An 18,666-nucleotide genomic window follows, 5' to 3' on the forward strand; every position below is an offset into this window, starting at 1 on the left:
GCTGTTTCAAGAGAGATGTTCCAGGAGGCAAATGAAAGATGCCTGAGACAGGAAAAGCCAACATGAGGCAAGCTATCTGGGCGAGCGGCTTAGTGAAATGTACAGAAGGGCGGAAGGCTTCAGGGAAGAGTCATTAGCAATGACCAGCATCAATCAAGTTGGCACCAACTCCATCAAATCCACCTCATAAACATACAGCCACCAACATCTATTGCCCAGCACCCCAGAGTCAGACATGAGCGATGGGAGGGGTCTTGGAGCTGGGATTTGAGATTGGCACCCTCTTTGTACCAGAGGGCAGCTCCGGCAACGGGGTTGAGGGTCCACCTGAGATACCAGGTGCTCAGCTGCAGATTCCTCAGGCTCTCCTTAGAATTGGTATGCAAGAATCAGCAGGGAACTTTTAAAACCAATGCCAAGGGCCTCTTCTCCAAAGGTATGGATGTCATCGGTCCAGGTGGAGCCTGATCATCAGGTGTTTGTCTCTTCCCAAGTGGCTCCCCAGAGTGGCCAGAGTGCCGCTCCTGAAAGACAGTCAAGGGAGAGGATCTCACCCTTGCATCATCTGACCAGGTTCTCTGTGTTCTTGACCGTGGTTTAGAAGCTGTGAGACCTCAGACAAAGCAGCTGGGGAGTGACTGGTAATGGGACGTAGTGTTTTACTATTTAAAAGCAATGTCTTCTAATGAATCAGTTGGGAATAATAATTGTTCTCCTACGTTCTTATGAGGCTCAAACAAGGAAGGATTAGGAAAGCACATTGCAAGCTGTTAAAATGCTATACAAAGGTAAAGGATGAAGACAATTGTTAGCCTGGTACGAACTGCTCTTTCAAAGGCTAATTAGTAAATTCCCATAGACAAGACCCTGTAAAGGAAAGATCCCCAAGCACCAGCTCTCCCATGGGTGGCTTGATCTCAGATCTCTCTTACCTTCCTGCAGTTAGGCCATTTAGATGTTTCTGTGATTGCCAGGAACCACCAGCATCCATGAGCCAGCAGGAAACAAGCCCTGTTTCTTTATGTCCAAGCATCTGCCCCTTCCTTATTGCTCTGGAGGCAGGCTGTCACCATCCAGTGCCTCAGAGAGGATGCTGTTCAGGAAGCTTGGGCCCTTGATTAAAACACTTTACCAGGCTACTCTCTTCTTTGGAATTTATGGGCCTCATAAAAAAAAGAACTTGAGAAGACAGAGCAGTTGTTTTTTGTTGTGCCTCATTAGTTCTGAGTTTGGACTGGCAGTGGACATCAGAGTACCAGGCATTCATCTAACTGAATCTCTTGTAAGCATGAAGCTCCCTGGGTATGGGTATGGAGGAGGCTCTGCTGGGGAGCCTGAAAGTCTCCAGCTGGGAAAGGAAATTAGGAGAAGTTGGTTGCAGCAGGACTGAAACAGATGGTTTCTTTGGACTTCTGCTGTAACTCCACCCAGGAAGAGGGTTCCTGGGATAAAATTTATAAGATCCAGGGTGCATCCAGAGGTAAAAGCAGAACTGCCATCCACTCCTGGACCTCCTCTTTGTCTTTGCCTGTGGGTGAAGGTCAGGGATACTGACTTCTTGACCTTCTGCACCCACTACCAACATTCCTGAGGATATCCATCATTTGGATAAGTCCCACAGGCAGACACTGCACAAAAGATGGAGAACAGCGTGTCAAAGATTACAGGTTTCCACCAGTTCCTCAGCAAGCCATGCAATCACTCTGGGTTGTTGTGCTTTCAATTGTAAAATAGGTATAATAGAGAAGAGGTGGAGAGGTGAGGGGGGAGCAGTGATGTTAGACAACATCCTGCATAGAGCTGGACAATCCCATTGTTATGGCTTCAATATGAAGCATCCCCCAAAGACCCATATATTAAGGGCTTGATTCCAAGTGCAGCAATGTTCACAGGTGGAGCCTAGAGAGAATCAGTGGAACAGAATAGAAGATACAGAAACAGCTCCAACCACACTCAGCCACCTCATCTTTGACAAAGGCAGCAGACACCTTCACTGGAAGAAAGATAGCCTCTTTAAAAAATGGTGCTGGGAAGACTGGCTTTTCACATGCTGAAGATTGAAGCTAGACCCATATCTCTCACCATGCACTAAACTAAAATTAAAATGGATCAAAGATCTAAATGTAAAAATAGAAAACACTAAATCTGCTGGAAGATAGAACAGGTAAAACTCTGGAAGACATAGGTATAGACAAAAACTTTATGAGCAAAACCCTGACCACACAGAAAATATTACAAAGAATCAACAACTGGGATCACATCAAATTAAAAAGCTTTTGCACAGCAAAAGAAACCACCAACAGAGTGAGGAGACGACCCACAGTGTGGGAAAAATTTTGTTAGTTACTCCTCAGGCAAAGGACTGACATCTAGAATATATGAAGGACTCAAAAAAAAAGGACCTCTCAAATTTAAAGACCCAATCAAAAATAGGTATCTGAAATGAATAGATACTTCTCAGATGAAGAAGTAAATAAATATATGAAAAAATGTTCAACATAATTTGAGAAATGCAAATTAAAACAACACTGAGACTCCAGAAAGAATGGCTACCATCAAGAAATCAGTAATGATTGCTAGTGGGGCTGTGGGGAAAAGGAACCCTTCTCTACTGTTGGTGGGAGTGTAAATTGGTACAACCTCTATGGAAATCAGCCTGGAGATTCCTCAAAAAACTAAAATTAGACATTCCATTTGACCCAGCTATTCTCCTTCTAGGCATCTTCCTGAAAGAGTTAAAAGCATCATACCACAGTGATATAGCACACCCATGTTTATAGTAGTAGCACAGTGTATATAATAGCTAAATCTTGGAAACAGCCCATCTGCCCATCAATAAATGAATGAATAAAGATGTGGTATTTATATACAGTGGAGTACTACTCTGCCATAAAGAAGCATAAACTTGAGTCATTAGTGGTTAAACGGATGCACCTCAAGGCCATAGTTTTAAGTGAAATAAATAAGACACACAAGCTTAAATATCACAGTATTTCTCTTATGTGAGAAACTAACGGTAAACAAGGAACAAAATGGAGGATAGATGTAGGGAAGTAGGAAGAACATGTTCAAATGGAAAAGGGAACAAAGAGGTGGGAGAGGGAAGGGAAGGAAGTGAAAAGGGATTTAAAAACAAGGAAAAAATGGAAACAAAGCTGTAAATGGGTAGGGAAAGAGGTTAAAGGGAGGGGAGGTAAATGGGAAAAAGGAATTAAGATTTATTATGTACAGGTACAAATTCCCTATGATGAATGTGAGCACCATGTATGGCAAATATGGGCTAATTAAAAAAGTCAAAAAATAGGTATAATAACTTCCTCAGTGAAGGATCAGTTCAAATTTCAAACATTGAAGTTGGGAGATCTATATACCAGGCACTATTGTACACTCTTAAGACTTAATACCGACCTTCAAGCCACTCACAATATGGTCAGAAACACAGGCATACAAACAGCCATAGTCATATGAGACAGACCGTCCACCGTGTTAAATGCAAGAAGTGATGGGCTATAAAAGCCTAGGGAAAAAGACTGTTCATGGAGGGGGAAAAGGAAGAATCCATGAAAATGTCCTGGATGAAGTGACAACATCCAGATCACCATTGCTGAGTCCCTGATTGGTGAAGGGTGGGTGGAGGGCATCCCCAAGGGGAAGGGCAACCCCAAAACATTGAAAAGTGAGCTCAGGGAACAAATTCTGTAAGCATTAAAAAAGGAGAAATCACCAAGGAAAACACAGACAGGCTTAGATGACATGAAAATTTTTAATGCTTCCACACTAAAATACATTACAAACATAATGAAAATATACATGAAATATGTATAATTAAATAGATGTCACACATACAATAAATGGTTTCACATCCTTATTAATGAAGTATAGAAACATAAGGAGGGTTAGGGGTTGTAGTTCAGTGGTAGAGCACTTGCCTAACATGTATGGGGCCTGCAGCTCCATGCACAGCACTGGAAAGAAAAAGTTGCCGGCGTGTGAAAACAGCATTAAACCTCACTATCAAAGAAATTTAAAATAAAACAGCAGGGAGATCCCTTTAGTTAAAAATTAAAAGTAGACTAATGCTCAGGGCTGGCCAGGATGGAATACGAAGGACGTGCATGTATGAACACACCTGGTAAAGACTGTAAATTGGATTAACTTCTACAAAGCAATTTGGCAATATGTATCAAGAGCCCTTAAAATGTTTATACCTTTTGATTCAGTAATTCCACTTCTGGGAATCTATCCTGTGAAAATAATCTGAAATGTCGGCAAAGGTTTATGCTCAAAGGTATTCTTCAAAGTGTTATTATAAACAGAGTAGCAGTCCAATCATTGAATAATGTTTAAATAAATGATGGTGCATATCATGCTATATTATAACCATTAAAAGAGTATTCTTAGAGGGAATTTTTTTAAGCCCTTGGAAAATCTTGTGATATAACCTTAATTATTTTAAGACCTACATACATATGACATGACTATACACACTTTTAAAGCATAGGCAGAAAAAAACCTAAAGATCAATCAACCAAAATGTTAAAAACGGTGGCCTCTGGGTGGTGGACATTATTCCTGTTTCTTTTTAACCTGCTTTCAAACTTTAGATGATAGGTTTGTTTTTAGAATGAAGAAAAAGTATTTTTAAAAAAAAGCTGTAAGACCTGTTTGGGAAATGCCAAGTAATTGGTGTGTGGAAACACTCATGTGTTCAAGAAGACAGACGAAGGAACACACCTTGTATTTGTCCCATAGGTAGGGGGACTTTATGGGTTTTTGAGTTTGCTTCTGTTTTCTATAATGAGCTAAGAACGAGAGTAATGAAGTCCTAACTGTGTTTAATTATCAAGCACAGGAAAAAATGCCTTTCAAATGAAATCGCCAAGTACATTCAAAGGAGAACTTTTTAATCCTAAATACTTCAGTCTGTTTTTCATTCCTATAACAAAATACATAAGGCAGTCTCCTTTTCAAGGAAGGAGGCTTATTTAGTTCATGGTTTATTTAACTCACAGCCAGAAGTCCAAATACCACAGCCCAGCCTCTGGTGAGAACCCCCTTTGGCTGTGTCACATCATGGCAGGGACACATGTATCTCTGAGTATGTGTAATCTCTTTCCTGTTGCTCACAAAACCATCAGGATTCAATCATGGCGGGTGGCACCCTAACGACTTAATCCAATCTAATCACTTCCAAAAGGCCTCGCTTCTAAACACCATAGTGAGATTAAGTTCCCACCTTAATTCTATTACTACCTGACTTTGAGGACAAAACTCCTGCGTGAGTTAGGAACAAGGGAGATAAACTATATTCAAACCGCAACAATATCCTTGCCCCGACAGAGGGGCAGAGAAGCCATGCAATGACACTGGACTTCGCATTGCCTCCTCCAAAGTGGAAATAATAGAGCTCCCCTGTCCGTAGTGAACAGACAGGCATCATGACTCTGTGCCCTCAATGGCTGGGACAAGGTCCCTGGGCCCCAAGCCAAGCCCACGTGTCAACACCTCGGGAACGTGCTTCTCTTCTGCTGTGTCACTCTGCTGGGGGATGAGTTATCTGAAAGTACTTGGAACTGGGCATTGTGGGAGAGAGGGTGACTTCTCATTATTCACGTCTCTGCACTTAGAATGCATAAGGTATTTGGGAGAAACTTTGTCTTAGGCTGTCTTGAGGCATGGGGATGGTATTTTTTCTTCTCTGTAAGGAAGAAATAGGTAGAGGTGAGCAGGCTAGGAAACCACAAGGACGTAGTCACACACAAAAAGTTAAAGAACCGAGAAGTTGATCTAAATCGACGTGGGGCTTCTGCTGACCCTAAGATGACTTGGTCTGTGATTTCAGCTGGAGCTGGGTTTAGATGGTATATTAATTTCCTATTGCTGATGTAACAAACTGCCACAAACTTAATGGCTTAAAACAACACAAATTTATTCTCTTACAGCCCTGGAGGGCTGAAGTCTGAAATCAGTTTCATTGGGCTAAAGGTATGCTGTTGGGCAGGGCTGGTTGCTTCTGGAGAATCTAAGGAATATCTACTTTCCTGACTTTTTCAGCTTCTAGAAGCCCCCTGCAATTCTTGGGCCAGGACCCCTTCCTCCCAGCACCCCAGACTCATGCTTCCATCATCACATCTTCAGCTTCTTACTTTGACTCTCCCACCTCCCTCTGATGAGGACCCTATGGGCCCACCTGGATAATCCAGGAGAATCTTTCCATCTAGAGAACTTTAATCATATCAGCAAAGTCCTTTTTACAGTATAAGGTAATATTCACAGCCAAGAATAGGGTGTGGTTATTCGGGGATCCACTAGTCAGCCTACCCCAGAGGGGTAATGTAGTGTTCAAGCCAGGTATGAGCTCTCCTAAGGACCAGGCCTGGCTCAGGCAGAGCATGGCCAGAACTTCAGACAGTATGATAGAGAAGATGGCAACATGTCCATAAGTTCCAGAGCCAGGGTAATAGAGCCAAAGCCAAATGACTATGGAGAAGGTGTGATGATTGTCACAGGTAGAGACTGTGAGCTACGCCTTGGATGGAGAGCAGGTTTGGGGGTTCGCCATCCCATGACCCTGCAGCCCAGCATTCACAGAGAGGCAAAGGGAGATGACACCGAAGGCAATCTGGGCCTAGATCGTGGTGACCTTGGAGAAGTTAAAGGGCTTCCCAGGAAGGACATGGGGCATGTTTTCCCATCCCCCAGGGTCACAGAGACTGTCTGGCCAGGCTGGAGGCCAGTCTGACAATGCCAGGTGGCCATCTGCGTAATCTCTGAGCCTTATCTGGTCTAGCCTGTAAAAGAGGGCACAAGGTTACCTATAGTATTTCCCTTCCATCTTATGGAAAAAAGCAGCTCTGAGGTCCAGAAAATTGGGTTTGTATCTCGTGTGCTGACTGTGTGACTTTAGACAAGTCACTGAACCTCTCTGACCTCAATTCCCTCATTTAGGAAATGCTAAGACCCACTGTTAAGACTTGCCTACCTTCCTCACAGAGCCCAACACACTAAGGTAGGCAGAGGAACTCTGGGAGCAAATAGGCTGGACTTCATATTAGTTTTTGTGTCATTAGGAACACTTGAATGAACCAGAAAATCATGAAATTTTAGATATTAAAGAGCACCCGCCCTGGAGTGTTTCACATCAGAATCAGCTAAGTCTGATTCTGCAGCTGGGGTTGGAGAACCCTCCTGCCTGAGGCTCAGGGAGGCGGGAGACTTGACCAGCCTAAGCACGGAGGTGGGTGAGATGGGGCTGAGGTGACTGCTGAGGAAACAGCTACCAAGGGGGTGGAGCTGGAAAACAAGGAAAGAGGGTAAGGCAGCCATACCTGGGATGTCAACTCAGGTGGGCTCCACCCACTCATCTCCACGGGGCAGAGGCTCCCACACCTCCTGCCATCCAGCAGCTGAGGTGCAGGAGACACCAGGCAGGCCCTGAGTGGCACCCTGGCAACGTTTTCCACTCAGTAGGAAAGACAAGGCCAGGCCAGCCTGCACCCTCCTTGGCCTGGATCTGTGAGGCCTGCAGAGACATGAGTGGTCACCAACTCATTATCATAATGCCCTATTCTTAGTACAGAAACTAGTAACTGCTACTATGTGCTTCATAAACTGACCTTGCTTCCCCCTAGAAAATATGATTTTATTTAAGAATGTTAGAGTGGGAGCAAAGCTTAAATACACAGTCAAATTTCTTCCTGTTATGAAAGAGTAGGTAGGCCAGATAGACAAGGAACATGGTCAGCCTCACACAGCCAATCTTACAGGACTCGGGGCCCAGCTCCCACAATGGTGTGCTTTGCAATTCACAGGAGAAGTACTGTATGTCTCTAGAATCCACTCCCTAAGTCATTCCATTAATAGAATCTGGGGTCAAAAGGCAGCAGAAAGGGAACAGACTGGATGAGGTGTTTGTTGGTCTTGAGGATAGGGCTGATCGTGCAGACAAGTGTCCACCTGTAGTGTGTCCACCTGGGACACTAAAGCATGGGTTTGAGGCCAACATAGAGTTTGTGGAACATGGAACAGACCTCTACCACTTGGCCACTCACCATCACTACAGTGTGAGATCCCCAGCAGGCCGGGTTGGCGGGGCTCGGTGGGGGGACGTCCTCTCGGCCTGCTGAGGTTGGCCTTCCTGTGGCCACATTGACATGCAGGCGTCTCAGTCAGACCTTGGGGTAGAATGGCAGGGCAGCGGGAAGCTTTCCTTGTTGCCTTCCCACAGGGCCAGCCAATGCCTGGAGCCACCCAAACTGATGAGGGAAATGTGTCTGTGTGTTCTCTAGGAACGTCCCCAGGCTCCAAGATGGCCCTGCAGAGTTCCTTCGCCTGTTGGAATGGGACAGTCGTCCAGCTCGGGCAGGCCTGCGACTTCCACCGGGACTGCGCCCAGGGAGAAGATGAGGGCCAGCTGTGCAGTGAGTAGATGGGCCTTGTGGCCACCCTGCCCCAGCCTGGCCTGCCTGAAGGCCTCTCCTGTCCCCACCACCTGAGGCATGTGGGCTCGGACAGATCCTGATACCCAGTGAGCTTCGTCACTGCTCTTCTGGCAATACACAGTATTTAGGAGAAAGAGCTAAGACCTGTGGTCGGGAAACTGCAGTCCTCCATGGTCTGTGGTCACATACATTAAAAACCGAACAGGGTCTTCTAAAGTATGTTCTCAGCATCCTCAAGGCACAGAGAAAATGCGCAAGACAAAGCCTAACACTGGGGGGACATTTGGAAGCTCTCCGTTCCACACCTGCCTCACTTTCAGGTCTACCTTTTCAGTACTTGTCTCAAGGGCCATCTCTCCTAGGAAGCCCCAGCCATCCTCCCAGTACAGTTGCTGCTTCTGCCTCTGGACCCTTACCCCCAACTCAGCCATAATCACTTCCATTACTTTCCGATAATGATTTTGAGATCTAATTCACTTACCATATGATTCACCCAATTTAAAATGTACAATTTGATATTCTGTAGAATAGTGATAGGATTGCTCAACCATTACCACTATCTAATTTTAGAATATTTTCACCACCTCAAAAAAAGGATCCCCTTGCAGTCTCTCCCCATTGCTCTCTGTCCTTTCTGCCACTAGTCCTAATCTTCTAATCTTCTGTTTTTGTAGATTTGCCTATTCTGGGCATTTCATACAAACTGACTCATGTAATAGGGGACCTTTTGTGATTTTCTTTCAGTAAGCATACTGTTTTTGAGGTCCATGCACATTGTGGCATATATCAGTGCTTCATCCCTTTTTATTTCAGAATGTTTCATTATATTGATATACCACATTTTTCTTATCCACTCATAAGTTCATTGGCATATGGGTTGTTTCCAGGTTTTGGCTACTATTAATAATGCTGCTGTGAACATTTTTATACAAGTGTTTTTGTGAGCCTATGCTCATATATGGGTATACACCTAGGAACAGAATCCATGGGTTGTCTGGTAACTCTACATTTAACATATTGATAAATTGTCAAAAACTTTTTCCAGAGTGGCCATATCATCTTACATACCCACGTGCAGTATATGAGGATTCCAATTCCTTCACCTCTTGTCAGCACTTGTTCCTATCTGCCTTTTCACTTTAGCCATCCTACACACATGCATCCACTATGTTTTACAGAGGTGTTTTCCATGTCTCTATTTCTCTCTGTGTATATTGGGCCTGGGCATCTTTCTGGTGCCACTGTCTTCATGATTCCAAGGATTATTTCTTGATGGAAATGAATGAATGAGTTGAGAAACTTGAGCTCCATACAAGAAAACCGTTGGCTGTAGCCACACAGATGGCCACACTGAGTAGGCCCCCAGCCAGGGCCCATCACACTTGAACACAGTGCTCCCAGCAGCACCCTCATGGGAGTCATCACTCCAGAGCACGAACGCCTCTAGAACAGCAGAGTGAGCTAGAAAATGCTCTGAATCCTAGAGCGGGACAAAGCTCACGGTTTCTGTCCTCGAATCACTGCAAGCCCAAGACAAATACAGAGGATGGAGCAGGGGAGCCTCAGCGGGGAAAGGGTGAGGCAGAGTCCTGCCTGGGGGAACCAGACCAGGAGCAGACTACAGTTCACTTCTCCGACACACCAGTCCCAAGACACCCCTAGCCTGCAAAAAATTTTATAAAATAACTTTTAAAATTTAACAATGTCCCCCAAGTCCTCTGGGCCTCTCGGGGGTCTTTATTTATTCTCATTTAAACAAACCAATAAAGACGTCCATTTTTCAGTTTTAAAAACCTCGTTTTTTAATGTAATTTTCAAGTGAAGCGTTCCAATTATAATGGAGTTATGGCGTGTGTTTTTAGATAAATCTCAGTGAAGAACTGCAGACAGGCACTTGTTTCACTTTATTCTGCTCCTGGCCTTTCTCACAGAATTCTCACCATGCACTGGGCCAGAAGTGCAGGTGAGCCGGCCCACGGTGCTGGGGGCAGTGGCCTCTCTGTGTATCTCTCTAGTTATTTGTGTCTGCAGTATTTTCAGCAGTGCCTCTGAGCTGTATGATTTTGCAATTGCCTCTTAAAAGTCTTTTGATACCCACTCCCCAGCTGGGACACAGGCCAGATAGGCTCTGCCCTGATTTACAGTTGGGAAAATGAAGGCACAGAGAAGGTAATTGATTTGTTCAGGGTCACACAGCATGTCTAGGACAGAGCTGTGATTAGAGTACTGAGCCTTCTGGAATCCAGCCTGTTACTGTGGACATTTTCCCATCACTGTGGGGCTCGCCATCATGGATTTCCAGAGCCAGCCCCTGGCTTCAGGGCAGCCGAGCTTGGGTACCGAAGGCAGATACCTAGGGACCAGTGGCCTTTTCAGCCACATTTGAAAAGTTGCTCAGCCATGCTCTCAGAATGACAGCTCCACCCTGGAGAACACCCTCACTTTGCTGGAGAAATCAGTTGCTAGCAGGGAGAGTTCAATCCAGGAGGAGACTCAGTCCAATCTTTTTCTTATTCTGCTCTTAGCAGAACTCTCAGTAAATATTTTTTTTCCTTGTTTGTGTGGCCTATTCTTTCTGGCATTTTTGCTGCTTTCCTTGTTATACTGTTGATTCTGGAAACCATCCCCATGAGGATAACAACAGCAATGATGCTGGCTGACATTTAGTGAACCCTTACTGTGTGCAGGTGCTGCTCTAAACACTCATCAGGTGTTAATTTATTTCATACAACAATCCTAGGCAGTGCTGCCGTCCCCATCTCAGAGACAAGGAAGCCAGAGTGAGTTCGATCCAAGTCATCCTTTCCCGGTGGCTTAAGCAATGACTCAGACTCAGTGTGATTTCAGAGCCCACATTCCCAACCACTGCAGGCCAATCTCATCCACTGTAGGAGTCTCTAGCTTTGGCTGTGCTAAGCACTGAGCCTGGCTTTAGACTCCCCCAGGAATAATGGGCCAGGAAGAGCCACACATGAACAAGACTCAGCTCTATCTTCCTGTGGAGGAAGGAGAGAGGAGTCAGCTCATGGACCTCCACCCCTGGGTCTCAGTCTCCTCTTCTGTAACATAATACCTGCCAGTACTCCTGCATTTACAATTAAAAACATTGTCAAATCCAAGTGAGACATCCCAGGTGCTGTGTCCCATTGACAGCGTCCTGACCAATGGCCTCAATGGCATGCAGCCCCGCAGAAAGTGGGCCTCCCCCACTTCATTCCCTGGATGGGCTACTGACTCCTGGCTATTGTAGACACATTATTTCCCCTCCCTGGACATGGGATACTCTTCCTACTAGGCAAAAACATTTTTTAAATATGTATTTCTTTGTTGTAATATAAAGCATGCCACTTGTAAAATACCTGGAAAATCTAGAAAAATGCACAGGAGAAAATAACTATTGCCCATTATCTTCCTCCTCACACATTCAGAGATAGCCATAATATTTTGATGTATTTCTTATAACATTTTTCCCATGACTCCACATTTTCAAGGAAATGTATAACACATATTTATCAAAAATGTTAACAGAGTTGTCACACAGGGAGGAAAAGAAGTGGTGTCATTTGGCCTGGAGTTTATACTTGGCAGCTCCTGCAGCTGTGGCTGAGGTCACATCTCTGTGACTCCACCAATTTGTCTGTCTTAGAGTGGAATCAGATGTCATAATTGCCAAATGTGGCAGGATTGATTGACCCTCACACAGCCCGATTTGCCACCCAGCCAGTGAACTACCTGGCTGCAGCTCAAGAAGGGGGCCCGTTGGAGAAATGCTCCTTAAACGTGAAGGTGCTCAGAAAGTACCTGAAGAGCTTGTTCCAAATGCAGATTCTAAATTGGCAGGCCAGGTGGGCCCGGGACTCCCTACCTGCAATAGTTCCATAGTTGATGCCATGAGACCAACCTTGAGGGTCAACCTTGTGCTCAGCAATTGGCCTTATGAGTGATTTCCCAAGACCCAGCTGTGCTTCAGTAAGGGAAGTCCTCTCAGCTCTATTCTCTCTTCAAGGTTTAATTGTCACGTAAATTGCCTATTGATCTGCTTTGCTGTTTTGCCTGCCTTCTCTCCCTTTATTCAATCATCCCTCAAGAAATGGGACTTCCATTCCCAGCTCACCCTGGATCCTGTGCCAGCCAGGACCAGGATGGCTTCCCAAAACAGGACAGTGTGACGGCGTTCCTCATTCCCGTGCCCGGGAAGGCACAGATTGAGATACTGCATGAGCCACCACCATGAGACCTTTTCAGAGAGGCAACCACAGGATCTGTCTCTGCCCCTGCCAGGGTAGCGTTGGCTGGCTGAGCACCGAACCTGACAAGTTCCCCTAACTCAAGTGTGAATAATAATTAATTCCCCTGCTGCCATTTCATATCTGTATGACTCTGGCAATTCACGAGACGTTTCCACACTGTCTGCCTTATTTCGTCCTAAAAATAACCCTAGGAAGTAGATGGTACTATCACCCCCTTTTAGGTTTGAGAAACCTGAGGCTGCAAGGAAGCGACCTGCCTGAGGTCACACCGCAGGAGCTGGTGAGTGTAGGACAGGCAGCAGCTGTGGTGCCAGTCCCCATCGGTCAGTCCTCTTCTCCCTTCCCACCCTGGAAAGGTGGATGGGGAGCGACATGCCACGTGGCCCCCAGCCCCTCAGCCCTGCCTCCTCCTCTGTCAGCCCAGCGCCTGCCGCCCGGGATCGTCCACTGTGGCCCTTGGTTTTTAAAGCATGACAGTGAAGGACACTCGGTGGAAGGTCACTTCCAGACGCCAGTTAGTTTCTGCAAAAGAAGTGAATATGGGATCCCTTGAGGGGGAAGTAAAAAGTAAAACAGAAAGATCTCCTTAGCTTTTGGATTTTTAATCAGAGGAACATGAGGGGCCTGGGGGGAAATGATTTCTTTAGGGGGGTATAAATGGAAGAGATGCTCCAAGTCAGTGACAGCCTGGTTTAATTTATAATTCTCCCTCAGTGTGAAATGCACAGAGAACCGAGGGGAAATGAGTAATAATTCACTCAGGTGCTGTCACAGCCAGGAAGCGTTAGGGCCTTCTTTGTCAGCCTGCCACTGCCGAGAAGGACATGGAGAGCCGTGGGTCTCAGCTAGAGAACTCCTTCCCCCTGTGTGGAGGTGTAGCAGCCTGGCCCGGCCGGGAGCTGCTGAGCTGGCCCACTGCGGGCCACCTCTCCCTGAGCCACTCAGAGGAAGCTGGAGAAGTGAACTCTTTTGCCCTCTTCTCTTTTCCCCATCCTCCCATGGGCCGCTGGGAAATATATAGTCTAGGGAACAGACTCTCTCTTCAGTCGGACCTGAGGTCACTCTAGTGTGGAGGAAAGGACTGTGGGCCCTTTCTGCTGAGCCAGCGGGTGATGTGGAGGCCACAGAGACTGAGATTGTTTGAGCAGAATCAGCCAGGTTTGGCTGCAATGACGAGACACCGCCAAACTGCAGTGGCTTAAGGTCTCCTTTATGGGACCTGTCCTGCGAGGGCCAAAGTGAGAGGAGCCCTGCTCCACAGAAGCGTGGGGGGGGGGCACCTTTGTCACAGCAGCACCCTCAGGAACAAGAATACTCCTGCCTCAAAGGCAAGGGAAGAGAGACTGGAGATTTACACAAGACTTTTCAAAGCCTCAATCCAGATAAGATACACATCACTTCTACTCCCATGCCATTGTCCAGAACTAGTTGCACGGCTTCACTTAACTTCGAGGGAAATAAAGGGGCGCACATGGAAGGCTTTGAAAAAGGTGTGTCTGCAGACAGGGTACCTCAAGAGACCCAAACCTACACCCTGCTAACACTGCCTCTGCTGCCGCCACACTCGTCCTCGTGTGGACCATTGGAAATGTATTCTAACGAATTGTACATTGCTTTCTCGGGGGTCGCATTCATGGTGACTTGGTATTAAGAGCACAGAACTGAGAAGCGGATAATCTGGGTTCGGGTCCCAGCTGGGTTACCTGTTAGCTATCTGACCTTTTCGTGCTGCTTAACATTTGTGCACCTCTGCTCTGTCATATATAAAACTGGACTGATGTGTGCTGTGTGCAATCGTTATTGTTGTTACTATTTTATTTTCTGACAACCAGAAAATTACAAAGTGGCGGTGCACAATCTAGGATTTGAGGGCTTCTCATCATCATGATCAGTATCGCTAGGCACCAAACATGCTGACTGGGGAGCTGTCACTAATGAGGATAATTTGCTCATGCCTGGCTAATTTGGCTCGTTGTTCGCCTGTTTTGCTTTCAGGAGTCCTGGCAACTGTCCCCGTCTGTTCTCTCCACAGATCAACTTCCTGCTGGCTTCTACTGCAACTTTGAGGATGGTTTCTGTGGCTGGACCCAAGGCACCCTCTCGCCCCATGCGCCCCAGTGGCAGGTCGGGACCCTGAAGGATGCCCGGTCCTGGGACCACCAAGGTACAACCCCGCTCTTCCCTTCTCCCTAGGGTATTCACATATAATCCTCTCTTTTTTCCTTCTTGGACCTTTGAATGAGCAAATCTGGTCAAGCTCCTCGGATTGTGTCAACTTTTGTTACCTCAAATAAGAACTTTGAGGAAGGATTAACGATGATAAAAATCCATCCTTATAATAAATGAGGTCCTATCATGTGGTCAGCTACATAATTCATTGAGAGGCAGGGAAAGCCACAGTCCCTTTCATGACTGGGGAAACTAAAGCACATAGAGGCCTTGTGCCATTTGTCCAGCTGTGCCATGGGAACACTGGCCCACATCTGGTTCATTCCCTCCTTAGCCAGTCCCCTATCCCAGTGGTGGTAAACCTATGCCACTTATGCCACAGTGGGCTGTTTATATCATTGAAGTCTCTAAAGGTTCGACATCACTGCCCTACCCAGAATGGCTTTAGCTGACAACGCCCGTCTTCCTGTCACTGGAGCCCACCCTCCCCACAAGCTTTGCTTCACTGCCAGAGAAGTCTAGGATCTCCATACTCCCAAGAGATAGGCACCCACGCCTGAATGGGCAGACTTCAGATTCAGGTTCCAGCCCGTGCAGTTGTTTTGTTGGAGTCTTTGGTGCCAGCACAGCTCCCAAAGTCAGCCTGCTAGAGAAACAAGTCCATGCAGCCATGGCCCAGCCTCGGACTGTACCTAGTGGCTAGGCTCAGGCAGGCCCCAGGCACCTCCGTGCAGGAGAGGGTTGGTGGGAAAGGAGTCTCTCTCCTCCCATTCCCCACAATCTCCCCATCTTGGTGGAACTGGAGACCCACTTACCCCCTTCCTTCCCAAGCAAAGATTAGCCACCCTATGGATTATTTTAAGAAGTAATAGTAGTCATAATAAAAGTGTGTGAGAGGACAACATCCACATCAACTGGGAAGGAGCTAGCTACATCGGGGTGAGGTGGTTTGGGTCCAGGACATTTAGTGGCCCACAGAAGTAAGGCTGAGTCACCACAGCTGTAGGAGGGTTCCACGGAGGCCCCTCACCAAATGAGGAGGGCCCAGGAGCTCCTACTTCTCCTCCCAGCCTCCTTATCACGTGGCATCATCCTCAGCACCGTGTCTGCAGGAGCAGAGAGAGCTCAAAGCCAGGCATGCTCTTCATGTCTCTGTCCTCAGCTTGGCGATTCCCCTACAGCACCCTTAGGAAATAACTCTCCAGCCCTTCTGGGTGCTCTCACTGCCTCCAAGAATAATCCATGTCATTGTTTAACAACTTGGAATCACAGACCAATTTTCCTTGCCTCAAGGCAAGCTCCACCTCTCCATGAATTCTACTCATGGATCATGATTTGTCCTCTTAGATTCTGAACTACCCCTGTCCCAGAATGGCAGGGCTTCAAGTATGAAAATACAACAGTTGGAACCCACCCACCCCCATGATGGCTTTTCTTTCCCTGGTCACAGAACTCTAGCTCCTTGGCTCTGCCTCATGCTTCCTAAGATCTCTGGCCTGTGGGTCACTCTGCTCTGGACCCACCAGTAACTGTTACTTTGTAGCAGCTCAATAGCAGTAACTGTTACTTTGTAGCAGCTCAATAGCAGACTTTCCCAAGAGATGAAGAAAGGTAGAAGCTAAAGACTAGAGTCACGCTAGGGTTCTAAGGACCCTAAAGAGTTGAGAGCTTGCTGCGGCTCCTACCCCCACAACACTGACCATCTCTAAAATGCTCCGAAGTCCCTGGAGGTTTAAAAATGTCCCTTACTGCTGCTACATAGGCAGTTCATCATCTCCCAGCTTTACAGGCCAAGTAATGCTGGGGGAAAAAAAGAGAAAACAAAAAAAATGAGTCTCCCTGGGAAGAACATGGGACACCAGATGACTTGAGCTTCAGAACAGGGGACAGGGAAGGTCATAGAGCCCTTCGGAGGTCAACTACAGCCATGAGCAGCAATGGGAAGGGTGGGGCCGGAGTGCTGAGGGTACTTCAGGCTACACGTGGGCCAAGACCAGGAGACAGGATGTAGTAGCCCAATGCACGGTGTGGTGTCCTCACAGACAGTTTGGAATTCAAGTCTTTGCATGAGTCAGGGTTTGTTGACAATAACAAGTGAGCTTCTTTATCCACAATGGGCTAGAAACCAATGTTCTCAAAGATATTCCTCGCCTGGATAATAACCACGTAGAGCCCACTGACTCTCACTCCTGGGCCTCTCAGTTCGCAAAACTGGTATGTTTGTAACTTTTCACCTCTCTCCCCCAGACCATGCCCTGTTGCTCAGCACCACCGATGTCCCCAGTCCTGAAAGTGCTACCGTGACCAGTGCCACATTTCCTGCACCGATAAAGAACTCTCCGTGTGAGGCAAGTTTCAGTGCTCCTCTACCTCCCTGCCTTCTCTTCCCACCCCTCACTTCCACAGGAACCCAGGATGGCAGGATAATAAGAAGGTCATTTTGCCATGCTTCAGGCAGGCCGCTTCCACCAGCACGATAAAGTCTCACATACACAGACCCTTTCTTCAAACACCCTTGCTCAGCTCACTGGACTGTTTCCCGTAAGACTTTAATTTAAGCAAACCCAGAAAATGTTTCCTAACGCAAAACAGGGAAGATAACAACAATGTACAAAAGACTTGCTACAAGATCCTTTTTTTAAAATATCAGGCTCTTATAATACATTTCAAATATTATAAAGCACCAGAAATTTGATTCACATAAATTTCATTAAGACATCAGTGGCATTCTATGAGGGCTCTAAAGCCACGTACCCAAGTGGTTCTGGAAGCTCTTATCTCTTCAAGTGAGGATAGGAGGCCGAACACCATGTTCTCTCACTTGTGGTCATGATCTCTAGGGGCCAAGAAATATGCTTAAACCACCCCCCACCCCCCACCATGGTACAGTGGTGAAGCTCATGGACTCCAGAGTAAATGAGCTGAATTTGAGACATGTTCCACCTCAGATGGCTGTTTGATCATCACAGGGACTCAGTTTCCTCGCCTGCAAAATGGAGATAGCAATGGTGTCTGCCCCAAAGTGGTGTTTTACATAGATTAATATTTGCAAAGGGTTTAAAAGAGTACCCATCACAAAGTGAGCACTACAGTAATCAGCACCCTGCATAAACACTCAAAGAGAGAGCAAGACATTAGCCAAAAAGCAGACTCTAAGGTCTCAAAGGGCAGGCCATGCTTTGGGCTCCTTTGTGCTCCCCAGGCACCCTGATCCACATATGGCAGACACTGGGACAGCAGCACTTGGCTTTGATTTAGCTAGTCCTTTTGGGGACGTCACAGAAGAAATTCCTACCTGTTTTGGTTTCAGAGATAAGTGTGTTTCCCTTCAAGTTGTGGACATTGGGAAACTGGGCAGCTTGACCTTCCCTCGCTAGCAGGTAGAAACCCCAGGGAGGAGGACCGTGGGCCAGCAGAATACAGAGGACAGGACCACCCCTGCTGAAGGAGGGCTTCTAGCCCTTCAGGTTTCTCGTGCAATAAAAACTCACAGGCATAAAACAAAGAATAGAAAGATATATAAATGACTTTTTAATTAGAGGAATGCTTGAGTTAAAGCTGGGGCTTCTCCTTAGTAAGTAAATAGAACTTCACAATGTGCAGTTTGCAGCCGCCTCACTCCTGACTCGGTTCTATAATTCGACCTTTGCCCCATCTCTCACTCTCTTCTAGCTTATGTCATCTTACTACATTTTATGTCTCTCTGAGCCACCTTAAATTCTTTTGGGGAGAAGTCTTAATGGAAATAAATGGATTCATTGACTTAAATTGTATTTGAGAAACCCTGCTATCTGATGCAGATGGTG

General features: G+C 46.4%; 1 protein-coding gene across 1 annotated transcript in view; it reads left to right on the plus strand.

Moving 5' to 3' along the window:
• Alk (ALK receptor tyrosine kinase) overlaps nucleotides 1-18,666 on the plus strand; it is a 703,900-nt gene that overhangs the window by 562,816 nt on the left and 122,418 nt on the right. The window contains exons 6-8 of the mRNA XM_004839247.4: nucleotides 8,289-8,420; nucleotides 14,724-14,855; nucleotides 17,108-17,208. Of these exons, the coding sequence (XP_004839304.1) occupies nucleotides 8,289-8,420; nucleotides 14,724-14,855; nucleotides 17,108-17,208 (365 nt within the window). The remainder of the gene's footprint in view (nucleotides 1-8,288; nucleotides 8,421-14,723; nucleotides 14,856-17,107; nucleotides 17,209-18,666) is intronic.

This window comes from Heterocephalus glaber, unplaced genomic scaffold, assembly GCF_053883595.1.
Source record: "Heterocephalus glaber isolate CG9 unplaced genomic scaffold, H.glaber_assembly_v1.0 deba00001457, whole genome shotgun sequence".
NCBI classification, from domain to species: domain Eukaryota; kingdom Metazoa; phylum Chordata; class Mammalia; order Rodentia; family Bathyergidae; genus Heterocephalus; species Heterocephalus glaber.